Below are 27,837 nucleotides of genomic sequence, written 5' to 3'. Positions count from 1 at the left end.
GACGATAATTGTTTGTTGTTTTAAGCTGCCAAATTTTGGGATGATGTGATTAAGACACATCTGACAAAGATCACCCATTGTTTCTTGAATGGAATAAGCAAAACTCTAATTATAACCCTTTTTACTAAGATATTGAGTTAATTTTGTTAAAGACAAAATTCTAAATTCATGTTTGTTTGATACTCAGAAAAAAACTTAAAAAGTAATTCCCAATTCATTCAACAAAACTATCCTTTCTCACTGTTGAGAGAAAAAAATGTGAATATACATTATCTGTAGTCAATGTACAATGCTAATTAGATGACAACTTAAGGTGTCAGTTTTTTTTTTTTAAAAAACAATTTACTTTCAAAATATAGCAGCAGTTAAGACAGCTCTTTAGATCTTATACTTTCTCTCACTGGGACTGAACTGCAGATTCTGGGCAGTGTTTGCAGCAAGTTCCAAATGGTCTGAATTAGGAGGGCCTGATTACACTTGGCCTATTTTAGTTAGTTTTAAAGTTAGATTTTAAAGAAAGGTGAAAATAAATAACGTAGTATGGGCAATAGTAAACAATGACTACATATAGTTGCTGATCTCAGAATTCAACACAAAATGGGGTTTTCTTTGACATTTACCAGACATCACAGATAACTACCAGAACATCACATAAGTTTATTTCAGATGTAACAGCAATGTTAAAATCAACAAGTTTAAATCTTAACTGCACCAAGTAAACTTAGCCATTTAAGTATTTTTAAAGTTATTCCCTCCAAAAAACTGAGGGAGCTTTTCTTTTCCACCCCACATACCATGGTTTCCCAATAGTTCTGTTTTTGGAGGACCTTCAATTGATGAATAAACTGCTTTGGGGGTATTTCAGAACTTCTTTCCCCAAATGAAAACTAATCTGGACAAATTATATATTGCATAGATTTCTCAGCAGATTCTTTTCTTTAGAACCTCAATGCAACTACCATATAGTATAATTTTTAACCTATTTGCCCCACAGAAAAAACTATCTGTCCTGAAAAAAATGATGGATATATCCTGTGATCTTCCAGTTAAAAGAACTGTTTTACCTCACTGATAATTTTTATCATGTTTCAAAATAACCAACTCAACATGGGACATTATTTCAGTCTTTACTGACCCATAAGCATATGAACTAGTGCCCAGCTTCTACCTTTTCTACATCCTCCTCCTCCATTAAGTGGATGGAATTAATATAAAGTTTGAAGTAGGACAATTAACCCTTTACAAACATTTACAATTTAGGTGAAAGTCATTGACTAGTGTGAAAAAAGAAACACTATGATAGGGAGCCTACACACTCAGTTCAAAATTTTATATTTTTCCTCCATAAATAACATGTACTTAATTGTCATGAGGCAGCTATTCGGTTTTCAATAACCACATTTAGGGATACATTCATAGGACTGAGTAGATAGTCCAGGTGAAATGGTTATAGAAATAGAGGCAGTGTCATCTCACAAAACTCATTTATATATCAAAATCTATTATGATATCTGGACGTTTACAAAAAGGCTGAATTCTTCAAACTAATTATGCCTTCTGTAACTCAAGCACTCTTCTCTTGGCAAGAGCAAGCTGAAGCTTATCTATGAAGGTAAAGGTGCTTAATGCTAAATTTTTCTAAGCTTAGACTTGGACTGCTTAATAATCTGACACCCAAGAAACCAGCATAGTCTTTCTACATTTTTACTATCCTAAGATTAGAACCCTATAAACTCATTCTTCAAATATCTTCCTTTTCTATATTATTCTTGGCACTCAACTAAGACTGTTGAAGTCTACTATACCTTGTACTTTCACATTCTCAAATAAGAACTTAAGATCATAAAATGTGCATAAGCATCATGAAAAATAATTTTGTCACTCAACATATTTGGAGAGATGAGACTTTTATGCCAGAATTTACGTAAGAGGATAAATATTATGAATCAATCTTCCTTTCAAAGTCAAATGAAAATTCAAGCCCTGTGCATTGTTTTAATTAAGTCTAATGAAAACATTTCTTGGGCCACCAGTATTGGCAATCTAGAAAATTTTAAATATTGGAGATGGGACTATGGAGGAAAACATGAAAATTTCAAATGTCTTCTATCTTACAGAAAGTTATCAACCTGTCAAAGCTACTCCCTATGTGCCAGAAAATGATCGGACATAAACCAGTCCCGTCAGTAGAGGAGGTCACAGTGACAACTGCGTTATTAACACTTTCACTTTTCCAAGAATAGAAGCAATATGTTTAACAATCCCCACTCCCCCAAATCCTTAAAACTCAATATCATAGGCACAGAATGTAAGCAAATCTGGGATGTTCTCCAACAGATAAGCAATAGCACAACTATGTTATTCTCAAAAATACTGTCTAGATATTCTTTCCTATATAATCAAATGCTCAGTGGCCACACTTCTAACAGCCTGCATTAGCTGACTTTAAATGAATTTATTGTGTCACAAGTCCATCTAAGCTTCCTTTTAGGTATTTTTAAATATGTCCAAGAGACAATATACCTGTTTCAGGTTTATTTAGGGGCACTGACCTATAAGGACATCAACTCCATTTTTTAAGGTTAGACTAACTATTGTGGGTTTACTGAAGAAAAAGGACAGGAGAAAAAAAAAAGCGAATCACAACAAACCTCTTTAGGTCAGTTAAAGGACTTACCTCTAGCTGGGATATTAAAAAAAATTAATCTCACCAGCCCACACTCTAAAAGTTAATGCCACTAATAACAATCAACAGCAGGAAAAGTAAACCTGCCAACAACCAGTCCACTCATTAGCAAAAAAGCAGTTTAACTCAAATACTGAGACCAAAGTATAACACTACCTACCCAAACTGTCCCACCCACCCTCAGCCGCCAGCAAGGAAGGAAGAAATAACTGCTGAACAGAACAAAATAAGCTTAGTATTTCTTACAAGGATAACAATGGTCCAACTCCTGAGATAATACTCAGAAGGACAAAAGGTGGAGTGAAGGCAATGTATAGGGATTAGTATCCCACAAACAGTCTTGAAACATCCAAAGTACCACAAGCACACTAAACTTGTCTATGAATTAGAGGACAGGATATTGCTGCTGCTTCTTTTTGTCCTTTGAAATATACAATATTTTGTAGACTCTGCCCTTCAATGTGAAAGCAGGACACTTAAGAAAAAAGAAATTGACACCCCAATTTTTGAGACCATATATCTTTGTGAAACTAAACAGATCTATACCTTCTCCTTCCTACAATCAAAACACCTCACAAAAATAGGAAAACTAAAACAACCCAAACATGATTAATTTTCAAAGTCCTTGAAAGTTTAAAACTTTTAGCGAAAGGGAAGGAAGGAAAAGAGGAAAAACAAGAATAAGGAAGGGGGAAGGCTTTAAAAGAAAGAGGGGGGAAAAATCAATGGGCCTCTCTTTTATTTGGCGACAAGCAAGTGCAAGAAAGTTCATTTGTAACTTGTTCAGTTGTCTGTCTTTTGCACATCTGCGTTCTGGCCAGAAGGGACTTTGAGGTTTTTCTGCAGCACATGAGCATCTGCAGGCTCTATTCTCTTATAGTAGTTCTTCTTTGTCTCAATAATCTCAAAGCCAAACTTCCTGTAGAAGTCAATTGCAGACTCATTGCTGATCTGGACATGCCTGAGATATAACAGGGCAACAGAAAAAAATAAATAAAAATAAATTAAGATTCCATCAGCTTTTATCTGTCCTTCACAGATAGCTTCAAATTGGTTGGCACTGGAATACTGCAGATATTTTAGATTCTCTTTAGTAATCAACAAAGATTTAGGTATTCATTTCAGGGAAACTTTTGATAACAAATTTACACTTCTAACTCTTAACATTTGCAAGATAGCTGGCTGAGATTAAGAGATGCAGGAATAGTGCTTACTCTTAAAATCAATCAAGATTGGGGGAGGGAATAGCTCAGTGGTAGAATGCATGCTTAGCATGCATGAGGTCCTGGGTTCAATCCCCAGTACCTCAGTTAAAATAAATAAACCTAATTACCTCCCCTCTACCCCCACCAAATCAATCAATCAATCAATCAATCAATCAATTAGTCAGTCGGTCAGTCAGTCAGTCAATCAAGGTTAAAGTACCCTAGCTATCATAACATTTTGTACTGTAAGGGGTGAAAGATTCCTGTAATAGCACATAAAAAACAAACAAAAGACTACGGTCTCAAATGCTTGAATATATCCTCCTTCTGACTGATAAAAAACATGCTAGATTTTGATAGTAAATAATTTGTGCTTCCCTCAATTACTCCTCAAAAGAGCATTATATAATTTACTCTCTCCCCTGCCAAAGTGAAAATGAGAATAATCTTAGTATCTGTATTTTAAAGACTCCACAGTTGTGATCTCAGCCTTGGCTCTGAGGTCTCTTTTAAGATCCAAGTACAGATCAGCTAGGTACTCTCTGACTTTATTAAATTCTACTACTAATTCAGCATGTCACTGAGCCTTGAGCAAAACTCAGAGAGTGCAAACAGATGGCATGAGAAAAGTAATATTAATGGTATTAATTTCTCAAATGATGAAGACTTGAATTTTAATCTTGGTTTCACATCTGTGAGTTTGGAGCTCCCACTCCAACGTAATAAAGCAAAACGAGAATGTTTTTCTCCCAGGTTCCTTGTCTATTATTATACCAAAACAAAATAAACTTCTAACTACTACTTCTATGGTATTTCCAAAAGACAATGAAATGAGTGACTGGATTTTAGATTTTCTAGTAAAACTTTTCATTGCCAATTTATTAAATTCTTTAGATAAGAAGATTAAATACGACTTTACTTACAGATAGATGTTGTCAAAAGTGCCATCTTTTTCGCAGATGTTTAAGACATGATTTAACATTTTAGTTCCTATTAACAAGACAAAGAAGTAAGTAATCTCATAAAAATCAATCTTTAAATTATATACATCCAACCACCACCTTGACACTTACTGAGTCCTAATAGAATCTGAGGTAAACACTAAACATCCTGATTTTCCAAAATTGTTCTCTCTACATTACCTACTGTGTTTCAAACTGGTAGCAGAAAAGCAATCTTTATATACAGCCCTTCCAGGAAGAAGGAAAACAGAAAAGGCAAAAGGGATATTAATAACAAATCTATAAAGGGCTTTCGATTGAATTATGTTAACAAATAAACAGTTCTTTTTCACCTTATTTTACAAGTAATTCAGTATCCCTTTCCCAATATTCCTAGAAGAAACAGTTTGACTTACTGGGTCAGAAACTGTAGCAATGTACTTATGTTTCTGTGAAGAAAAAAATAAAAACAGGGACAAAAACACAAAACAATTTTACCTATTCCTAGCCTTCGGTATGGTGCCAGACATCCTAGCGTCATGATGTAAAGTCTCTTCTGGTTCTGTGAATGATCCACCCTACAGCATACTGCACCTACTGCAATGTCATTGAAATAGGCTGCCATGGAAAATACAAAGATACAAAGTTCAACAGACAAAATGACAGTTTTTGTTGATTTTTTCCCCCTCCCTTTCTATAAGGACTAAACTGTTCCTATCAGCATTAAATTTTATCAGCTACTCTGAACATCAATAAGCCTCAAAAATATCCCATACCTTAAGAATTTAAGCCTCCTCTAGAGTAAAGTTAAATATGTGAAAATACAGACATAGCCTAAATAAGAAAAGATATTTAGCATTTCCTTTTAAAATTCAAGTATCTTATCTTGATTTTTCTCAGAACTTGGTCAGCCCTATTTTCTCACTTGTTGTAAAACTAGGAGATTAAATCAGTTAACTGTTCCCCTCCCCATATTAAAAATTGGGGGTGAAGAACATGAATAAACAATTGAAGGGAAGGGGTGAGGGAAGAAAAACATATCATACCAAGTTTTGCTAGCTCGCCAACCTCCAGCACATCTTTGTAGAACTTGTCATTGTAGCTGACTGGAAAGATGACCTGGTTTAATCTCTTCAACTGTTTAATATTGTGTGGTGTCACATCTCCCAGCTCGATCCGGCTACTGGAACAAACCAAAATGTACTCAATAAAATATAATTAGTTTCATTTGTTAAGATTAACATATTAAAAGGGTACAAAGTCTTTTTTACATGATTGATAAATCCAACCCTTTAAGTGATTTTATATTCCTATGAAGATTACCACTTTTAAGCAGATTTTGCCAGTCATTCCATCCAGATTCCAACTCATAGCTCTTATACAATTGTATATATTTAGAGACAAATACAGTAAACAACAATTACTAAGAAGGCCAGAATAATATTTTCCATAAATGGCAAAATTTTCAGAAAAACTTAAAGATATCTATTACTGATCAGAAAGAGTGACGATACTTAATTGGCAAAAGGGTGGCAAATAAGATTTTCATACTCTGCTGGCAGGGATGAAAACAGATACAGTATCTCTGAAAGACAATCTAGCACTAAGTACTAAAAAAAGTCTAAAGAGTATACATCTCCTTTTGTCCAAGGTATCTCACTCTAGGAATTTATTCTAAGGAAATATCAAAATATGCAAATACCATGCATATCAAATAAAATATACATTTGACACAGGAAACACACACATCAGAGTCACATGGGGTGGTATTCACAATCTAGACTCCTGGATCCCACCCCATACCTTCAGAAGCAGAATCTCTGGAAATGGAACATGGGAATCTTTATTTCAAAAACAAAAAAATCCAAACAAACCCCAACCTGAAAACTACTTATCAAGAACACAACAGTAGCATTGTTAAGAAACCATTCTTAATCAAAACAATGGGTTCCATGGGAAAAAATTAAAACTATAAAGTTATAGACTCATTAACAAAGTCATTTTGCCTACAGAGCTGTCAACAAAAGAAATTAATAGCTCAAGTCAATTTCACTATCATAAGCTAAAGGTTGATCAAAAGTGACAAGACAAACCTAAATAGAATCTACACAATTCTTCTTCCTATTACCATTAGTACTATTATTAGCTACTTATATACATTATTTGCCTTCTTAAAAATTGTAACAGTGGGTGATAAAAATATTTAAAGAAAATGTCAAATCAAAATAAAAATGAGTTCAAAAATAAGTAAAACAATCTAATGCCAACCAAGCAGCTAGGAAATGACATAGGTTCTACCACTAGGTGCTAGTTCTGGATCAGAATGGTATTAGTCAATAGCAGGGAAAGGCAAACAATACACTCTAATTAATCATTTACATCATATGCACATAGATTTTGAAAACTCTCTGTTGGAGAAATGACTAAACAAGAGGGTTAATCATCACACTTTTATAATGGTAAAAAAGAGAAAAAAAAAAGAAATAGAAGGATCTGAACGTCCACCAATAGGGGGACTATTAATGAAATAAAGCATGATACATTTATATTATTAGCATAGTAAGATGCTGATATACTGGTTCCTGGGGGAAAAAAGCATATTCCAAACATATATTTATATATATTTCCAACTTTTGTTAATATACACAAAAATGTTTGAAAACATATTTAAAAAAATGTGTAGTTAAAACTGTAGATAAATTCCACATAAGTAAATATGCAGTAACTATGGCCTTTCTCCAGAATATTTGACAACTAAAATGAATTCTCTTTCTGAGATTCATGTCTTCCTTAACTAGGGTACATCTCATTCACAGAACAACTTCCCTCTTCATTAAGGTACATCCTGGCTTTCTCTTCTTTAAGGCTGAAGTAATAAACATTTCACCTTAAAATACAGGATTCCTTAAAATATAGGGATCACATCTTACCTAGTCTATTTTTGTTTTTAAAAGAGGATTCTGCCCATTTAGTTAATTAACATAATCATCACCTCACTTCTTATGGCTGGAAGTTTGTATCCTTTTACTAACTTTTCCATATGTCCCCTACTCTGGCAAGCACTTTTCTACTCTTTCTATGAGTTTGACTCCTTTTTTTCCCCCCAGATCCCACATGTAAGTGATAACATGCAGTATTTACTTGTCTTTCTTTATCTGGCTTATTTCACTTAGTATAATGCTACTCTTTAATTTATTATTGCATCACAAACTGGGTTCAGTAATTTTTAAAAATGTAATATAGCTCATTATATAGATTACATTTAGAACACACCATTTAAAAATTACTCCACTGCACTTAAAAGCCAGTGTCTGACAACACTGAAGACACAGAAGCAACCTAAATGTTCATCAACATGACTGGATAAAGAAACTGTGGTATATTTATACAGTGGAATACTACTCAGTGATAAAAAAGAATAAAATAATGCCATTTGCAGCAACATGGATGGACCTAGAGATTGTCATTCTAAGTGAAATAAGCCAGAAAGAGAAACAAAAATACCATATATCACTCATATGTGGAATCTAAAAGGAAAAAAAAAAGGAAAAAGAGGACACTAATGAACTCATCTACAAAATAAAAACAGACTCACAAACATAGTAAACAATTTTATGGTTACTGGGGAAAGGGATAAATTTGAGAGTTTGAGACTTGCAAATGATAACTTGTATATAAAAACAGATTAAAAAACAAATTTCTTCTGTTTAGTAGGGAACTATATTCAACATCATGTAATAACCTTTAATGAAAAGGAATATGAAAATGAATATATACATATACATGCATGATTGGGACATTGTGCTGTGCACCAGAAATTGACACACTGTAACTGACTATATACTTCAATAAAAAATTTAAAAAAACTGATCAATAAATAAACTAAGAAATTTTTTAAAAAGCCAATGTCTGTATTTTAAGAGTGACTGAAAAATTACATTATGAAATCTAATAGTAAAACAATAAAGGAAAACTTAACGATATAGGAAGTTAAGCTTCTAAATTATAAGTGAAGGAATTTGTTTTTTTTAAAGGTTTAAGAATAATTTCTAGGAAATTACCATGTTTCAAGTATATTTACAGTTTTTTAAAGGACCACAACCAGGTATTTCTTGACTTCATACAGAAGGTGTAGTAGACTGAAACTAATAAAAGTTAACTACTAAAAAAGTCTCCATTAAGGGTGGGCAGATCAAGACTAAATATAGAACACAATATTGAATCTTTAGGGAATAAGCAGCTTAATCTTTCCCTGCCTAATTAAAAAGAAATATGTCTTGATTAAAAAAAAAAAAGTCCAACACCATAGAAATGAGTTAGATATACTTAATCTTCTAATATCCTTTTATGTACATATATACAGATATTTTAAATTTGAATATTGCTTGGTAGCCATTTAAGAAAGAAATTTATCAAGTTTGATTATTAACAGACTGTCAGCCTGTGCTAGAAACATAATTTCAAAATGTCTATTAAATATGACTTTGTCGGCAAAATTCGCCTTCAAATACAGTTTAACTTTTGTGAACATGATATGTCTGATTGAAATGGAACACTTCTGTAATCCTGATCACTTAGCTCCAATTTATTTTAAGATGTGGATATTCTAAATATATCAGAGTAATATCATCAACTTGTAAATATAATTCAGCAAAGAACAGGCAGTATCAAAGGCATAAACAGAGGGCTATGTAGAAATGTCAACTGAATGAGAACATCACTTGACTGTAAGCAACCAAAAAGCTTTTAAAAGTTAAAAGAACTTGATTAGAAAATTAAATAGAGATTTTAAAAATTCTACCTGTGGATCTAAAATTTTCTAGAGTTCTTAAGAGCATAATAGTTGCCTATTCAAAGCATAAATCAGTTGTACTTCAATAGATATTTGAGTAGCTATGAGTTAACACATGGAATGCACAGGAGTTCCTACCTAGCAGGAAATAGGGGTACATATAATGCAAAGAACAAAAATACTACGACAATGGAAGTAACTGTAGAAAAAGTAGTGAAGGATGAATAAGAGTTTGTTATGTGGGAGGGCAAGAATTTCAATCTAAGGGAAGGGTAGAACAGGAACAAAATAGCAATCATGTGTTCCTGAAACTAGAGGCAGTTTGATATGGTAAAACAAAGTATGCCTTGTGTAAATGTGGAAACTGGGGCTGGAGAGGAAGGAGAACCCATTTCATGCTACATGTTACTTTCTTACTTCCTTTAAGTCTTTCAAATGATACTTAAGAAGTCTTAAGACCATACGTATTTGAAACTGTTTTAAGTTGATGAATCGATCCTTTTATCATTTTGCAATGTCTCTCTATTTGCTGTAATATTCCCTGCCTTAAAAGTCTACTTTGTTCATCAATACAGATATACCATTTTCTTCTAAATAATGTTGTATGGTGTATCTTCTATCATCTTTTTACTTTAAATGTCTGTGTCCTTATATGTAAAGTGTGTCTTTTTCATAGAGATCATCATGTTAAGCGAAGTCACACAGAAAGACAAACATCATATATCACTTATATGTGGAACCTAAATAAAGATACAAACTTTATTTACAAACCAGAAATACACTCACAGACATAGAAAACAAACTATGGTTACCAAAGGGGAAAGGGGAGGCGGAGAGATAAATTAGGAGTTTGGGATTAACGGATACACACTACTGTATATAAAATAGATAAACAAAGAAGATCTACTGTACAAGAAGGATCTACTCTATAGCACAAGGAACTATTCAATTTCTTGCAATCAGCTGTAATGGAAGAGAATCTGGAAATGTATTTATATATGTATGTATATGTACAACTCAACCGCTCTCCTGTACACCTGAAACTAACATTGTAAATCAACTATACTTCAATAAAAGAAAAAACATTTTAAAGTACATCTTTTTGTAAACAGCATATGCTTAGAGTATTGCTCTTTTAGTGTGACCAAGTATTTAGTCTGTTCAGATTTAATTTAATTATTGGTTGCATTCTATTCAAGTCTACCAGCTTGTAGGTTTCTATTTGTACCAACTATCAGATGTTCCTTTATCTTCCAGCCTTTTGGGGGATCGATTTTCCTTCTTAGCCTAGAAAAAAACTTTTAATAGTTTATATAAAATTAAATTCACTTTTTTAGGTGGAGAGTTCTGAGTTTTGACAACTATGGATAATCACACCTAACTACCATGATTATCAAGATACAGAATGGCTCTATCATCCCAATAATCACCCACATGACCCTCTGTAGTTCAGCTCTACCACCATTCCCAGGCAGCCATTAATCTGTTTTCTCGTTCCCGATAGTTTTGCCTTTTCAAGAATATCACATAAACAGAATCACACAATACACAGCCATTTGCTAGGCTTGTTTCATTCAGCATAATGCCTTTGAGATTCACCACACTGTTGTATCAACATTCATTCCTTGTTATTGCTCCATTGTATGGCTGTACCATGGTTTATCTTTTGGTTGAAGGGCATTTGGGTTATTTCCAGTTTTTGGAGATTATGAATAAAGTTGCTATAAACAAATTTCTGCAAGGTTCTTGGGTAAACATAAGTTTTTCTTTCTCTTGAGTAAATACCTAGGAGAGTTAAGAAACTTTCAGTTGCTCTGCATCTAAACCAGCATTTGACACTAACAACTTTTTTAATTTGTGCCATTCTAATAGGTGTATAGTGACATTTCACTATGGTTTTCATTTGCATATCCCTAAAAAATGATGAACATCTTTTCATGTACTTCTCTGCCACCCATATATCTTCTTTGGTAAAGGAGCTCTTGAAATCTTTTGCCCATTTAAAAACAAAACAAAACAAAACAAAACACCCTCGGTTCTCTTATTAAAGTATACTATAAATTTATGTCCTTTGTAAGATAAGCACCGAGCTATACCGTCCTTGCTGCATGTGGGGTTTTTTTTGGTGGGGGGTGTAATTAGGTTTAGTTATCTATTTTTTTCTCTTTGAAGTACTGGGGATTGAACCCAGGACATTGTGCATGATAGGCATGCGCTCTACCACTGAGCTATATACCCTCCCCCTTGTCCTTTTTAAGCTATGTATGTTGCAAAGGATTTCTCCCAGTCTGAGTGACTTTTTTTCCCTTCTTAATAGTGTTTTTTAAACAGAAGTTATACATTTTGATGAATTTCTTTTGAGGATCATGCTTTTCAAGGTCATATCTAAGAAATCTCTGCCTAACCCAAGGTCACTAACATTTAGATTTTTGTTTTCTTCTACAAGTTTTACTACATTTAGGTGTATAAGCCTCCACCCCCTATATCCCTCTCGTTGATTTTTCTCTTAAATGGCCTTCTTGAGGTATGATTTATAAACTATAAAATTCACCTGTTTTAGAATATGAAAATGAATATATGTATACTCATGTATGACTGAAGCATTGTGCTATATACCAGAAATGGACCCAACATTGTAAACTGACTATACCTCAATAATTAACAAAATTCACCTGTTTTAATTGTACAATTCAATGGCTTTAGACTATTTACAAAGTCAGACAACCATCACTTCAATTAACCTGTAGAACACTCACATTACACCCTAAAATCCCTTGCAAACATCTGAGATAAATCCCCTTTCTTACTCTAAGCTGGCCAATCTACCTTCTATAGATTTATCATTTCTGAACATTTCATACAATATATGTGATTTCTTGAACTAGACTCCTTTCACTCAGCATGTTTTTGCGGTTCATCCATGTTGCAATTCGTGTCAGTAGCTCAATAGTATTCCACTATATGAATATACTACATTTTGTTTATCCATTCATCACTTGATGGACATTTTAACTGTATTTACTTTGAGATTATAAATAATGCTGCTATGAATACTGCATACAAGTCTATGTGCAGACATGCTTCAGTTTTTTTTCTAGTAGATAGCTAGAAGTGGGACTGCTGGGTTGTATGGCAAATATGTTTTACTTTTTAAAGAAACTGCCTTGGTAGACAGAATAACGGCCCCCAAAGTATGTTCATGTTCTCATCCCAGGAACCTTTATTATTACATTATTTTATATGGAAAATGGACTTTGCAGACGTTATTAAGACTTTGAGATGGGAAAATTACCCAAACTTCGTGGGTGGACCCACTGTAATTGCACAGGTCCTTAGGAGTCAGAGATGATGTGATAAAAGCAGAGAAAGAGATTAAAAGATGCTATGCCGCTGACTTTGAAGACAAAAAGGGTCATGAACCAAGGAATGCAAAGCCATCTGTAGAAGCTGAAAAGGCAAAGAAACGGTTTATCATCTAGAGACTCTAGAAGAAACATAATCCTGTTGTATCAATTTCCTAGGGCTGCCTTAACAAATTACCACAAACTCAGTGACTTAAAACAACAGAAATGCATTCCAAGTTTTGGAGGCTGGAAGTCCAAAATCAGAATGTCAGCAGAGCCATGCTCTCTAGGCTCTGGAGTAGAGTCTTTCCTTGCCTTTGTCAGCTTCTGGTGGCCTCAGGTGTTTCTTGGCTTGTGGCAGCCTAACTCTAATGTCTGCCTTTATCTTCACATGGTCTTCTGTGTGTATATGTATATGCTCTCTTATTCTTATAAGGACATTAGTCATTGGATTTAGGCCCACCCTAATTGAGTATGATCTCATCTTTATTACATTTGCCAAGATCCTATTCCTAAATAAGGTTACACACTGAGGTTCCAGGTAGACATCAATCAGGTAGGCTATACCTACCTTGATTTTAGCATAGTGAAATCCATTTCAGACTTTTGATCTCAAGAACTAAGATAATACGTCCGTGTTGTTTAAGCCACTAAACTTGTAGTAATTTGTTACAGCAGTAACGGAAAACTAATACATTGCTAAACTATTTCCCAAAGTGGCCACATCATTTACATTCCCACTAGTAATATATTAGGGTTCCAGTTTCTCCACATCCTCACCAATGCTTTTTATTGCCTGTCTGTTTACAGCTATTCTAGTGGTGTGAAGTGATAATTTCACTGGATTTGCATTTCTCTGACTAATGATGCTAAAACATCTTTCCATATGATCATTAGCAATTTATGTATCTTCTCTGGTGAAACGTCTATTTAAATCTTTTGCCTATGGTCTAGGCCTGGGAATAAACCTAGAATTTTTGTTAAGTCATTAAGAAAATTCTCATTTTAAAATTGAATTGCTTATCTTATTGAGTTGCAAGGTTCTTTACATATTCTGGATACAAGTCCTTTGTCTTGTTATTTACAACTATTTTTTCCCAATTTGTGGCTTGTCTTTTCACTTTCTTGACAGTGTACCATACTGCTGTAGGTTGTTACTAATAGGAGAAACTGGGAACTATCTGTACTGTCTTCACAAATATAAATCTAAAACCATAACTAAAACTATTCTGAAGTAAATTTGTTTTTTTTTTAAAGGAAGAACTGTCAGATTAAGAGATGGTGAGACATTTCAGCCAACTGCGACATGAGGACCTTTATAGATTCCGATTTAACAAACCTATTTTAAAAACACATCTGTTGCAAATCAAAACTACAATGAGGTATCACCTCACACCAGTCAGAATGGCCGTCATTCAAAAATCCAAAAATGACAAATGCTGGAGAGGCTGTGGAGAAAGGGGAACCCTCCTACACTGCTGGTGGGAATGCAGTTTGGTGCAGCCACTATGGAAAACAGTGTGGAGATTCCCCAAAAGACTAGGAATAGACTTACCGTATGACCCAGGAATCCCACTCCTGGGCTTGTACCCAGAAGGAAATCTACTTCAGGATGACACCTGCACCCCAATGTTCATAGCAGCACTATTTACAATAGCCAAGACATGGAAACAACCTAAATGTCCATCAACAGGTGACTGGATAAAGAAGAGGTGGTATATTTATACAATGGAATACTACTCAGCCATAAAAACCGACAACATAATGCCATTTGCAGCAACATGGATGCTCCTAGAGAATGTCATTCTAAGTGAAGTAAGCCAGAAAGAGAAAGAAAAATACCATATGAGATCGCTCATATGTGGAATCTAAAAAACAAAAACAAACAAACAAACAAAAACAAAGCATAAATACAGGACAGAAATAGACTCATGGACAGAGAATACAGACTTGTGGTTACCGGGGGGGGGGGGGTAGAGGGTGGGAAGGGATAGACTGGGATTTCAAAATTGTAGAATAGATAAACAAGATTACACTGTATAGCACAGGGAAATAAACACAAAATGTTATGATAAATCACAGAGAAAAAAATGTGACAATGAGTGTGTATATGTCCATGAATGACTGAAAAATTGTGCTGAACACTGGAATTTGACACAACACTGTAAAATGATTATGAATCAATAAAAAATGTAAAAAAAACACCACATCTGTAAGACATATGAGAAAAAACAAAAACAGACCAAGTATCAGATCACAATAATGGTATTAGGTATAACAGTACTGTAGTTACTTATTTATGATATTACCTTTAATACTAAAACTCAAGAGTAGAAAGCACTTGAAGACTCATTTATTCTTTACTCTTTGAAAGAACTTAAGGAGGATAGAGCTTCAAACCTTTAACAAACTACAACTTCTCTATTTCCAGCTGTACCAAACTTTCAGTTTATAGAAGGGAAGCTGAATGAGATGAGAATAAGCCTTCCATACTGATACAGACCTAATCTTCTAAAGTCAGCAGTCTCTAGCCTGTCAGTCTTTGTCTTTGGTGTAAATGGCTACATGTCGTGACTTGTGTTCCTAACTGAAACTACAATGTCCCTTGATATCCACTGGGGCCTGTTCCAGTACCCCTTGACGTACCCAAATCCATAGATGTTCAAGTCCCTTATGTAAAATCGCATAGTACAGTTGGCTCTCCATATGATACTGTCAAACACTTTTTAGAATGATCATTTTAAAAAAAATGCATTTATGGAACAGTTTAAATGCCACCTAATGTGACTGGATGCAATGCTGCCATTAAGTAGATACAAATAATTAGTAGAGAGAATGAACATGGACCTTTTACATTAAGTTAATTTGCAAGGAAAGAATTCCCTTTTGTAACATCACTTTAATAGTTGTTTCCTGGAATAGAAATAAATAATGTACAATGTACATCCTCTGATTATGGGAACAGATCACATTACCAAGAATGTCTGCAGTGAGAACATGTGAAAACAGAACTATTAATACTTGAATTTTAGGGGTAAAAGAATAGGAGCCCATAAAGGTGTCTGAGAAACAACTGTTAACAGAGTAGGGGAAAAATCTGGGGTAGTAGTGTTGTAAAAGTCAAGAATGGGTTTCAAACTTGGCTATATGGCAGAATCACTTTGCCAGTTAAAATTTCAGATTCCTACATTCTACCTTGGACTCTTTATTTTTATAATAAAGCATGTTACTTTTACCACACAAATTTAACACCTACTCAAATTAATAAACTTCCCACTGCATGTGTGTAGATTTCTAAGTCCAAGGGGTCTGATGAGGGACATAGAGACTAAAGATGGGCATAGACAAGTGGAATAGACCACTGGAAAAAATATGCTATATGACCAGGGTGGATTTCACATAAAAAACATTAAACATCTCCCTTATGCAAGCAGTACAGTATGTTATACTATAGCTTTAATGTGTGTAACATAGTACTGAGGAACTGACTCAAACTGGCCCGACTGTGAAGCTGTCTTTAAATCACTACACTGACTGCTTGCTTCAGATAAGATTTCAATATAATTTAACAATACAGACTATCTTAATCAGTTTAAGACCTCTACTCTATAGATAAGCTCCAAATTCCTGGCCTAAAGGTTAAATCAGCTATGTGGCCACACAAATTTGACTCAATAGTTTTTTGCTTTTTCAAGTTAAGTTGGTTGCTAATATTTAAATCAGAAGACTTTATATAAAGTCTACATTTCTTATCTTATTTTACTCATTTACCTTTGTCTGCTTAGTCCCAGGTTCCTGTTGGCACTAGAGTTCACAACCCTAACTAAAAAACTTAAGACAGTAGTTATTAAAGAAACTAAGTCATTCTCTTAGCTCAAGTAAATGCATGTGACATTTCATTTTCCTTGTTTTTCAAATCTGTAAGAAATCCCAATGCATCTTCATACCAAAGTTTTTAGACAGAGGATCTAAAAGAGAGGGTCAGGCTGACATAGCAGAAGTACGCATAGAAATATGAACCAAGTCTTTAGATCTGGAAAACACAGCTACTTGCCTCCTACTTTAGGGAGCCCATTAATTTGTGTCAGCATCACAACACTGGTCTGTTACTGAGTGGAATCTCATATAGTCTTAGCACTTACAATACGGTAGTAGGTTTATAAGAACCTTTGGCTTATAAAACAAGCAGTGTGATAAAATGAGGTAATGCTTGTTAAGTATTTAGCACAGCAATATCAGCTAATAAGCACTCAAATGTTCCTAGCTTTCAAAGGTAACATCAATTATGGCCACAACTGTAAAAACTATATTTAGTAGCAATATTCTGAAAGGCCACAAGATGGAGATATGACTACACTAAAGTGGGTCTTTTTATACAAAGTATGAATTTTAAAGTAGTTATATAGCAAAAAGAGAAAATGATGTACAGAAAAAGCTTGAAGCTTTTACACTTTAGATGGATATTTAAGTGCACCTTGGTACAAAATTTTAGTTCCTTGGTCACTTGTTATGATGAATGTTTGATCTGGAAGGGATCTTAGAAGCCACTGGTTCTACTCCCTTTCATTTCAGATGATGGAATGGAGACAGATGTGCCTGGAGTTATACGGCAATTATCAATAAAGCCAGAATCAGGCCTTTGTGAATTCCCACTACGGTGCATTATCAGCCACATTATACGACTCCCTTCAAAAGAGTCTTCTTTACTCCTCAAGGTTAGGAGAGAGAAATACCTAACCCAGAATACTTACCTAAGGTGTACTGATAAAAGGTATCTGCATAAAATCTAAAGTCTTTTAACAAGGATCAAAGCATGTCCAAGGTCCTTTGATAAAAAATTTCAAGAGGCTTAGAGGATAGATTATTTTTTTTCCTAGCTAGCAGTAATCTGGTTCTAAATACTTGCCTTCAAGCAAATTACATGAAAGAGTTACACCTCTAAAGTATAAATTCCTTCAACCTAAAAGTAAGCCTACTCAGTGTTTATCAAAGCACAGCTTAAATATTAACTGCTCATGAGGCCTTAACCAGCCATCTTGCTGATTTCCACCTCATCTGAACTATGGTACATGGTAGTACTCTTCCATGGCAGAGAACCTCTGCACTGATGGTGTTTATTTTCAATCTTACCTCTTCTTAGGTAAGGAAGACTTAGGAAAGGACCTCAAATGTTTCAAGGAACTAACTTACTTTTAGTAAATCCAAGAATCTCTAGGCCTTTACTATAACTGAAAAACTATCACCTCATCTAGATTTTAGAGCAGAGTTTCTCAATCCTTGTACCATTGATATTTGGGGCTGGATAATTCTTTGTTATAAGGGGCTTTCTGGAGCACCGTGGGATGTTCAGCAGGACCTCTAGCTTTATCCACTAGATTCCAGGAACCATCTGACCCCATTGTGACAACTAAAAACATCTCCAGATATTATCAGATGTCCAGAGTGGGGTGGGAGGTGTGCTACTCGTTGAGTCACTGTTCTAGTGGTTTAGCAGTTATAAAAAAAAAAAAAAAAGTGGTGGTGAGTCAATCATTTCTCCAAGCTACATGACTGCCAAGTATTAGGTGTGTAAAAATCTCAGCAATTATTTGGGTACCAGAAATACTAAATACACACAGGGACAAAATATACTCAAGGCTATACCCTAAAAAGAATAAAATTACTCTGAAAAATTTTTTCCCATGTTTAGTATGTTCAATTAAGAGAACTCTTTCCCAGCTTTGGCTTTTCCGCTACTATCGGCTAGGTGTTAATATTTTTACTTCCAAATCTCTGAATCCAAGCACATATTCCCAACTGCTTACTGGGTATCTCTGTAGTAATCTCAAATTCAACACAAGAACAAAACTCATTATTCTCTATCAGAAATTAGAACATCTACCTCTATTCTCTACCTTGATGAATAGCCTCATGATTCATCCAATACAAAAATTTAGTTTTAGATGTACTCTTATATCCCATTTTAATACCTATTGATTCTGCCTCCCAAATATCTTCATAACCTGTTCCTATATTCTTTGTCTTAGCAGTATGGTTCAGATCATCATTTCAACCCAAATTGTAATGGCCTAATGAAGGGGATTAAGACTAGATCCAAGGAAACAAAGCCATCACAATGCAGTCAGAATAATCCTTCTAGAACACAAATCTGACCACTTTACTTCTCAGCTTAAAATCTTCCAAAAATTGCACACAATCTACCAAGTAAAATTCACTTGGCCCTTCATCACCTAGCTGTGGCCCCTTCCCTCCCTCATTGTTTTTTGGCCATATAGAACTACTCAAACCCCTAGAACCAACCAAGCTTTAATTTCCTTCTTCACTCACCTATGTGTCTGTTTTATACTATACTTATTGATACATCAGTAGACTATGGATCCTATCTGAGAGCTATTATGAGGATTACACAAGAATCATTGCCTCGCACATAGTAGGTACTTAACAGTGGAGGACAAAACATAGCTATAAAAAAAGTAAAAGTGGCATGAAGGGGAAGGATGGGAGAGCAGGTCTCAAAAAGCAGACACAAGAGCAAAATGAAGAAAGCAGCTTAAAAGAGAACAATTCATACATGATTTCAAAGTTTTATTTCTTGGTATCATAGAAAGCTAGAGCTGATAGAAACCAGGGATGGCAAACATGTGACACACATGCCATTAGTAATTAATGACATAACCTTTTTTATTATTATTTTTTTGCAGTCTGAGAACTCATCAAAGCTTTCATCAGATTAAATGCAATACTGATAAGACACTATCCACAGATTAGAACTGACACAAAAACTTGAATCTTTGGCCTTTCCCATTCAGATTCAAGCTGTTCTCTTTAAAGACAAAGAAACAAAGGCCCAGAAGTCAAGGAACTTATTAGTGACTCTACTGATAATTATTATTGGTGGCACACTGAACTATAAAATGTGGTTATTTCAGTTCAAATGCTTTGCCTTATAAGTCTCCTTTTTGAAGATAAATTATAGCACAAATAATGCACTATATAGACTGTGGGTAGGGGGAACACAATATATCTTTAAACATACTTTAGTTTTCTGGAAAGAAAAGTAAGAAATGTTTAAAATGCTCCCAAGTACAAAATATTTTTCTTGCTTACCCTAGTTTAACAAGCTCTACATATAAATAATATTCTTTCTAATGATTTGGGTCCTATACTGGCACCACTGACAGTATTTACTAAAATTTGAAAGTCTCAACCCCATTTTCTAAAGTACATTTTGTGTTGATAAATGCTGGATAGGGTGTGTAGAAAAGGGAACTCTCCTACACTGCTGGTGGGAATGCAGTTTGGTGCAGCCACTGTGGAAAGCCGTATGGAGATTTCGCAAAAAAACTAGGAATAGACTTACCATATGACCCAGTAATCCTACTCCTGGGCATATATCCAGAAGGAACCCTAATTCAAAAAGACACCAGCACCCCAATGTTCACAGGAAAACTATTTACAATAGCCAAGACATGGAAACAGCCTAAATGTCCACCGACAGATGACTGGATAAAGAAGTTGTGGTATATTTATACAGTGGAATACTATTCAGCCATAAAAATGACAACATAATGCCATTTGCAGCAACATGGATGTCCCTGGAGAATGTCACTCTAAGTGAAGTAAGCCAGAAAGAGAAAGAAAAATACTGTATGGTATCACTCATATATGGAAACTTAAAAAAAAAAGACAAACAAATAAAAACAGAAACAGACTCATAGACATAGAATACAAACTTGTGGTTGCCAGGGGAGAGGGGAGTGGGAAGGGACAGAAAGGGAGTTCGAAATTTGTGGATACTGACAGGTATATATAAAATAGATAAACAAGTTTATACTGTATAGCACAGGGAAATATATACAGGATCTTGTGGTAGCTCACAGTGAAAAAGAACGTAACAATAAATATATGTATGTTTATACATGACTGAAAAATTGTGCTCTGCACCAGAAATTGACACAACATTGTAAACTGACTAAAACTCAATAAAAAACAAAAGAACATTTGTGTTCTGTAATTTGAAGTCAAAAAGCAATCAATAATCGAATTAAAAACCGGGAAGTTATGTAAGTAACAGTTACATCACAAAAACATAAAAATGGCCACCAAAAGTGGGAAATGTCCAACTTCACCAAGTAATCAATAAGAAAGAAAGAAACAGAAGGAAAGAGAAGGACCATTTATCACCTAATCAGGACAGTATAACTAGAGCTAAGGCTATATGTGTATTATGTCCTCTAAACCAACTTGAAAAGAAATTGTTACTTCTATCATTTGTAGAAATACTCAATGTATGCCACTTATCCTAGACAAAGGTAACTTACACCACCCATGACTAGAATGACAGCCACAATGTCTTCCTCCATTTCCTTGAGGTTTCTGCAAGTTCAGCTCTTGAAAAAGAGTACACTCTCAAAATTGCTACTGTCTTTCTGGAGGTCAACTGGAAACAAATATCAGAGCTTTAAAAATGTCAGTACCTTCAGATCCAAAAAATTCACCTCTAGTGAATTATCCAAAATAATCTAGGATGTGTATCAAGTAGTTTTATATACAAGCATTCACTACAGCTCTATCAAGGGCTGAGACGAGAAACCTGAACTTGGAAAACAAGGTTTTACTCTTAAGAACCGTTTCAGCAGGGACAGGGGTACGATACAGGGTGTACCAGCTCAGGCAAGGCAACTATATACTTCTATCCCCTCCTCAGACAAGATGACTGGATTACAGTATTTTAATCTAAAAACAGGAGTGGTCTCAGAATCCTCTACCACAGAGGTATAAACAGCCACACCTTATATTTACCATCTGGGAACTAGATCCTAAGGAAAGAGATTATGTTTTAGACAAATTTGGTTTTTTCAGGGTCTAGCACAGCACCATCTAAGAGAAATATAATTTGAGTTACATAATTATATTTTTTTTAGTATCTATAGTAGTAAAGACAAAATAAAACACATGAAATCATGGCAAAACGTAATCAGAATTTAAATTATTAATGTTTTATCTTTAAAAAATCTTTTTTTCACACTAAGTCTTTAAATCCAGTGTGCATTACACTTACAGCACATCTCAATTCAGATGCTAATTTTCCTTCGAAATATTTTATCTGTACTTCCATTTCATAAAATTCATAGTAGGTTCACATACCCAAGTTGTTCCAAACATACATAAAATCATCAGTTTTAAATATTAACTTAAAATTTTAATTCAGTTTCTCATTAACACAAGACACATTTCAACTGCTTAATAGCCAAATGTAGCTAGTTACTACTGTATTGGACAGGACAGGACTAACATTTTGCCAAAAAGGTAGGCACTGAATGGCAAATAGGAGATGATGGAAAAGAAAAACACAAGAAAAAGCAGTGTTTAATGATAGCACAATAATAATTTTGTAGTTATTAAACTATAATCCATATAATTCTCACTTCCATGAAGAAAAAAATGTTTCTATTGGTTACTACTGGTATTCTAATGGTTTTTGTAGTCTGTGCTTTTTTCCTTTAAAAAACATAAAACTTTACTTAAAATATGAGTTTAATAAATGCAAAGTCATACCACATGACAGGAAGGGGAAACAATTTTATAAATCCGTCTAGCTTCTCTCAAGTTCATTGGTAAATTAAACAAGTTAAATTAAAATTTCAATGTGACTTTTTTTCTAAACTTAACAAAAATCATTCCAGAAAACACCTGAAAGAATAAATAGTTGAAAATAATTGAGAAATTTTTGATGAGGATTTGTTATTAAATACTTGGACAAAATATCTGTTGTGTGTATATAATAAATAACATGTAACCAAAATTTGTAATATGGAAAAAAACCTTTTATGACTTAATAATGAAAAAGCAACCCAATTTAAACATGGACAATGATTTAAACAAAGACTTCACAAAGGGATATGGATAATAAACACATGAAAAGATGTTCAACAGCGGTTGCCATTTGGTAAATGCAAAATAAAACCACAATGAGGTATCACTACTCACATACGAGGATAGTTAAAACTTTAAGAGACTGACAATATCAAGTGTTTGCAAGGGTGTGGAACAATCAGAACTGATGTGCAAAATGGTGAAAGCACTTGTGCTTTAAAAAAAAAAAAAAAAAGAAAACCGGGGCAGGGGGAGGGGATAGAGATAGGCACTCAGTGGTAGAGTGCCTGCTTAGCATGCATGAGGTCCTAGGTTCAATCCCCAGTACCTCGATCAAAAAAAAAGTAAATAAAAAATTTTGAAAAAGAAAAAAGGACAGCCATTTAAATAATTGAGAAGGTATATCTTTTCAGTTGGCACAAAGCTGGAAGCCATAGCTAATACTGGGAAGAGAAAATAAGGACTCAAAAGGATTTCCACAGGCCAAAATACACAATGTAGGTATTAGTTTGGTCTGGCAAAAGTACTGGCTTTGAAAGATAATTCTTTAGACGGGTGGCCTTTAAAAATCTTTTCCAACCCACAAATTCTTGATTATACTTTGTTTTGTTTAGAACTTTACCAAGAGCTGTCCACAATCTGGGGAAGAAATTACAACACTGATGGCAACAAAGCATTACTCACCAAGGCACACATCTGAATTGGTAGTAAATGTATTTTCTAAATTATACAATGATTTTATTTATAGACAGATGCAAACATCTTATGATCTGTGGTGTAGATGTACTTGCTTATTTGCATATTGAAACAGATATCTTATTACAATTTACTTTCCTTTTATTTCTCCTTTATATTAGTTACGACATAAATTTTCTAAAATTGTGGTACAGATAGATTGTATCTTACACGAATTCATCTCAACGTAGCAAGGGGACAATACAAAGTGTTTGTTAAAGTCCACTATCTTAATTACCATCCCACAAATTACTGGATTCACAGAAGCAACATGTATGAATTGCAGGTTTACAGAAGTTCCTGAATCCACTTCAGCCTCACTGGCCTTTTCAGTTTTTCCTGGGAAAAAAAAAACAAAAAAAAAACCCAAAACCAAAACCAACACTTTTTTATTGAAGTAGAAAATACACATGGTAAAGAGCACAAATCTTGTCACAGCTCAGTGATTTTTAACATATGTATACACCCAGGTAAATCAATGCCCAAGGTAAAGATACTTCACAAAACTCCCTTGCGTCCCTTCCCAGTCCATAAACATTTCACTTACTGTTCTATACTATATTATTGCTGTTTACTTTCCCATCTTTACTTTGTTCTTATGTAGTCATCACATTTTGTTAAAAGACATTTTCATTAGAACTAGTTTACATTTCTTTACTACAATTGAAGGGGAAGTGGATTCAGTTTTACTTTATATTATATTGACTAATTACATTGCCATCTCAGTCATGGCTGTGTATGACATACCTTCTTGTTTGAATATAACCTTTCCCAGAGAGGAACAACATATAAAACTAATCAGCTTACCATCCACAAATTCAACCTTCAACATCCCTGGTTCATAAAAACAAGCAACCTCAGTAAAAAGGAAGTAACATCTTGTAATATATCCCAAATTTCTAGACCATGCATATAAATACATGCAGCAATTAATAACTGGAAATTTATCTACTATGGAGGAAAGGCAAATACATGCCAATATCATGGAATGTCCTACTGCTACTAATAAAAACTAAAAATATGACGAAAAAGCAGGTAAAATGGTAAGTTTTTAAAGTTTCAGAATGGTAGACAATATATGCAACAATGTAAATATTTAAACAGCAGACTAAATCAGAGCCAGGAGTTCTGCATTTGTTTCCAATTTTAGATATTTCTATTCAACTTAAACTTCAGTTAGCTAAATATATAAAATAAACACAGCAAATAAAATTTCATACAAAAACCACACAATCAGGACCACTGATGTTTCATTTTCACGGGCCTTTACAAATCAAGAGTCAGGACTGGTAACACTGACCACCTTGTTCGGGATGATACAGAGCTTGAACTCAAGGAACTTAAAATCTTTTAAATAACATCCACTGTCTTCATTTGTTCAGTGTCTTAAGGACAAGACTTACAACTGGAAAAATTTTTAAAGTCCCATCTTAACTAGGATTTAGTTCATCTGTGAAGTTAAAGGGACTATTCCTGTAAAATCATCTTAGAAGTTTACCATTAAGAACATAATCTTAAATTCCCAATCGTAAGAGGTGATAGGAACTAGTCTAAAGGACTCTATATTTTAGGCATAGTTGCTAGCATAAGGCACAGGTTCAATAACTATAAATTTCCACTAAATTCGGTAATTATTCATTTTTGAAGATTTGTCTCTATCAGGTTGTTACATATAAACAACCAATTTAAATAAAAAGATAATTGCCTCATGAATATATCAACAGAAGGTAGATTGTGAATAATACTGCCGCTTGACCCCACTCCTATTACCAAGTTAGTACCGAGAAGAACATTGCGTCGTAGACAGACTGAGCTAGATCAAAGATTTGGGATCTAAACATTCCGAATAATTTAAGTTCCTCCTCTTTAAATCTATGCACAATCTCAACACCAGTAACTCTTCAGCCTCATTTTTATCACTTTAACAAAGACAAATAAGTACTGAGTGCCAATGAGAACACAAAAACAAGTAAGAAACTGCATCTATACTCAAGGAGAAAAAAAAAAAAACTCGCCAAATTATACTGGATCATATATAAAATAGCCAAACTTCCTAGATCATGATTTAAGTGCAACACATACTTCCCATATCCCTCAATTAATATCCTGATAGGAACTCTTGAGAACTTGATGTAGAATAAAGCAGGTCTGTGAAAATTTCTTCATGATTTCTAAACTTTAACACAAAACACGCAACTCAACATCACAGTGAATTTCCAGTATTTAAAGCAAAATCAGAGTAAAAGAATCACGTTACAAACATTAGGTCAAATTCAACTTTCTTGGACCTCTTCTGCGACTTCACTCACACATACACACCCAGGCAACATTCAGACCCTTGTTTTAGGCAATATGAGATTACTTCGAACACTGACTTTTATTTCATTCTCAAAAGGGCTGCTGAATAGTTTGAAAAGCTTCACTAACTCAAAACACAGTTACAATTCTTTAACTGACTTGGTATAACAGAAAAAAACTCAGCCATCTCAAAAAGCTTTTAACATTGGTAAAATTCCATTTCTTTCTCTAAGGAGGGTAAAGGCAAGCTCTAAAATGGCTAATTTAGTCAATATTTTACAACACCATGTTATGTAAATAATACCTTAACAGTACGTAATTCAATAGTACGGTGACATTTTATCCAAATGGAACAGTCGAACCAAAATAATCCCTAACTATATCCAAAAGGAAACGTGTGAAAGAATATTAACTTTACCAAACACCTGAAGAAAGCTTCGTAGTAACCAAGGACCCCCTTGAAGCACAGGGGCAATAGAGAACTGCTGGAGCAATAGCTCCACCTACTGATCAACAATACTTCCTTAAACATTTTGGCACACCCCAAGTCTACAGTGCTCACGCTCTCCCCCTCCTCCACTCGCTCTGACCCAACCCAAATCCAGTTGAGTCACTAGCTCTTAATACTCATCTCCTCGCTCTTTATTCCAATTCCTTCTCCGTCCAGAAGGTTCTGTACGGCTTCCAAGTGTGAATAAACCCGAAAAGTGTCAAAGACCACAGTTCTCAGTGTTGAGCCTGGATCTGAAGAGGACAACCAGCCCGCTCCACTTGGAGTGGCGGGCTGGGGGTGGCTCTACTGTCTGCTCTGCTCCGGGGTAGGAGGCCCCAGGCATCTAACGAGAGCTTTTCCCCGCGGCCCCACTCGGCTGCTGGTCTCCACTCAACCCGCACTCGTCCTCCGAGCCCAAATCTTGGTTCCCCGGTCGCACCTCGGCTGGCCCTTCAGCCCGCCAACAGCCGGAGTCGAGCCTCCGCCCCCTCAGTGAGCAGAGGAGCCCAGAAACCTCCCTCCGCCGGGTCTTCGCCCAGTCTCTCCGTTCCTTCGCAGCCCCTCTCCCCCGCCAGTCGGGCCCTGCCCGGCTGCCCTTCCTCACCCTTTCATCTTCCCCGCCTGCTGAGGCCGTTGTTACCACCGATATCAACGCCGTTGTCGTCGCCGCCCTGAGCTCTCCGCGCCCTCAGCTCGGGCCACTCAACCCCAACAGCCGGCCTCCTCGCCTCGGGCAGGGAGCTGAGAGAGTGACGGAGGCCGCGAAAGTCGAGCGCGGCCCTGCGTCTCCGGAGGGGGCGGGGGGGTGTCTCCTGCCGCCGCGCTAGGGCCGCCGCTTCTCCACACGTGCACACGGGGCACTTGCCTCCCGCCTGCCGCCGCCGCAGCCAGCCAGACCCGCTGCCGCGCTGTGACCTTTCACCCCGCCCCCTCTGCGCGCCGGCGCGTCGGCCGCCTCGCGCGCAGCCGCACTGCAGGCCTCCGCGCACCCTTCCCCCTCCATCTCAGGACCTCTATCTTTCTACTGGGTTCGGCCCTCTGGCGTCATCTTCCTCCTCCCATCCCTTACGACACAACTTGTGGGGCTGGCCCGGTAGGCCCTGGCGGTAAAATCCGGATTTTTCCACCCCTCCCTTTCCTCTCCCACTTCTACAAGATCAGTCTTCCCCGACCCAGTTCTTCCCAATTGGTAGTCTCCAGAATGACCTTCAAACGCTCCTGTCTTCCTAATAAGATTTTATAAAGCTGGTTCTTCTAATTGTAAAGAAGTCTGTGGAAGACTTAAGTAAATGAGGTGATTTTAATACAAATAAACTTAATAACACTTGGTCGGATAACTTGGCTTCCGTCCGGCACGTTTCAAGTTCTGGTATCACGTGACTGCCCCAAACCTTTAAGCCTGGGATTTTACCGGCAGGCCCCAAGGGGACGGAACTCCATCGCCATTTCCGGTCCCTAGGTCTTGGC

General features: G+C 35.6%; 1 protein-coding gene across 2 annotated transcripts; it reads right to left on the bottom strand.

Moving 5' to 3' along the window:
- Positions 1 to 3,408: 3,408 nt before the first annotated feature.
- Positions 3,409 to 27,292, bottom strand: NAA50 (N-alpha-acetyltransferase 50, NatE catalytic subunit). Of its 2 annotated transcripts, none has more exons than XM_006211339.4 (5): positions 26,975 to 27,292; positions 5,879 to 6,015; positions 5,331 to 5,450; positions 4,815 to 4,881; positions 3,409 to 3,647 (listed from the first exon to the last, which is right to left on the bottom strand). In XM_006211339.4, the coding sequence occupies exons 1-5, from the start codon at positions 26,980 to 26,982 to the stop codon at positions 3,470 to 3,472; spliced, it is 510 nt and encodes a 169-aa protein (XP_006211401.1). In that variant the 5' UTR covers positions 26,983 to 27,292; the 3' UTR covers positions 3,409 to 3,469. The 2 variants fall into 2 exon arrangements, with proteins under 2 accessions (XP_006211401.1, XP_015100871.1); XM_015245385.3 differs by having other exon boundaries at positions 5,879 to 6,012; positions 26,975 to 27,116.
- Between the last annotated feature and the right edge of the window lie 545 nt (positions 27,293 to 27,837).

This window comes from Vicugna pacos, chromosome 1, assembly GCF_048564905.1.
Source record: "Vicugna pacos chromosome 1, VicPac4, whole genome shotgun sequence".
Lineage (NCBI taxonomy): Eukaryota > Metazoa > Chordata > Mammalia > Artiodactyla > Camelidae > Vicugna > Vicugna pacos.
This window is presented reverse-complemented; position numbering and strand designations above follow the sequence as displayed.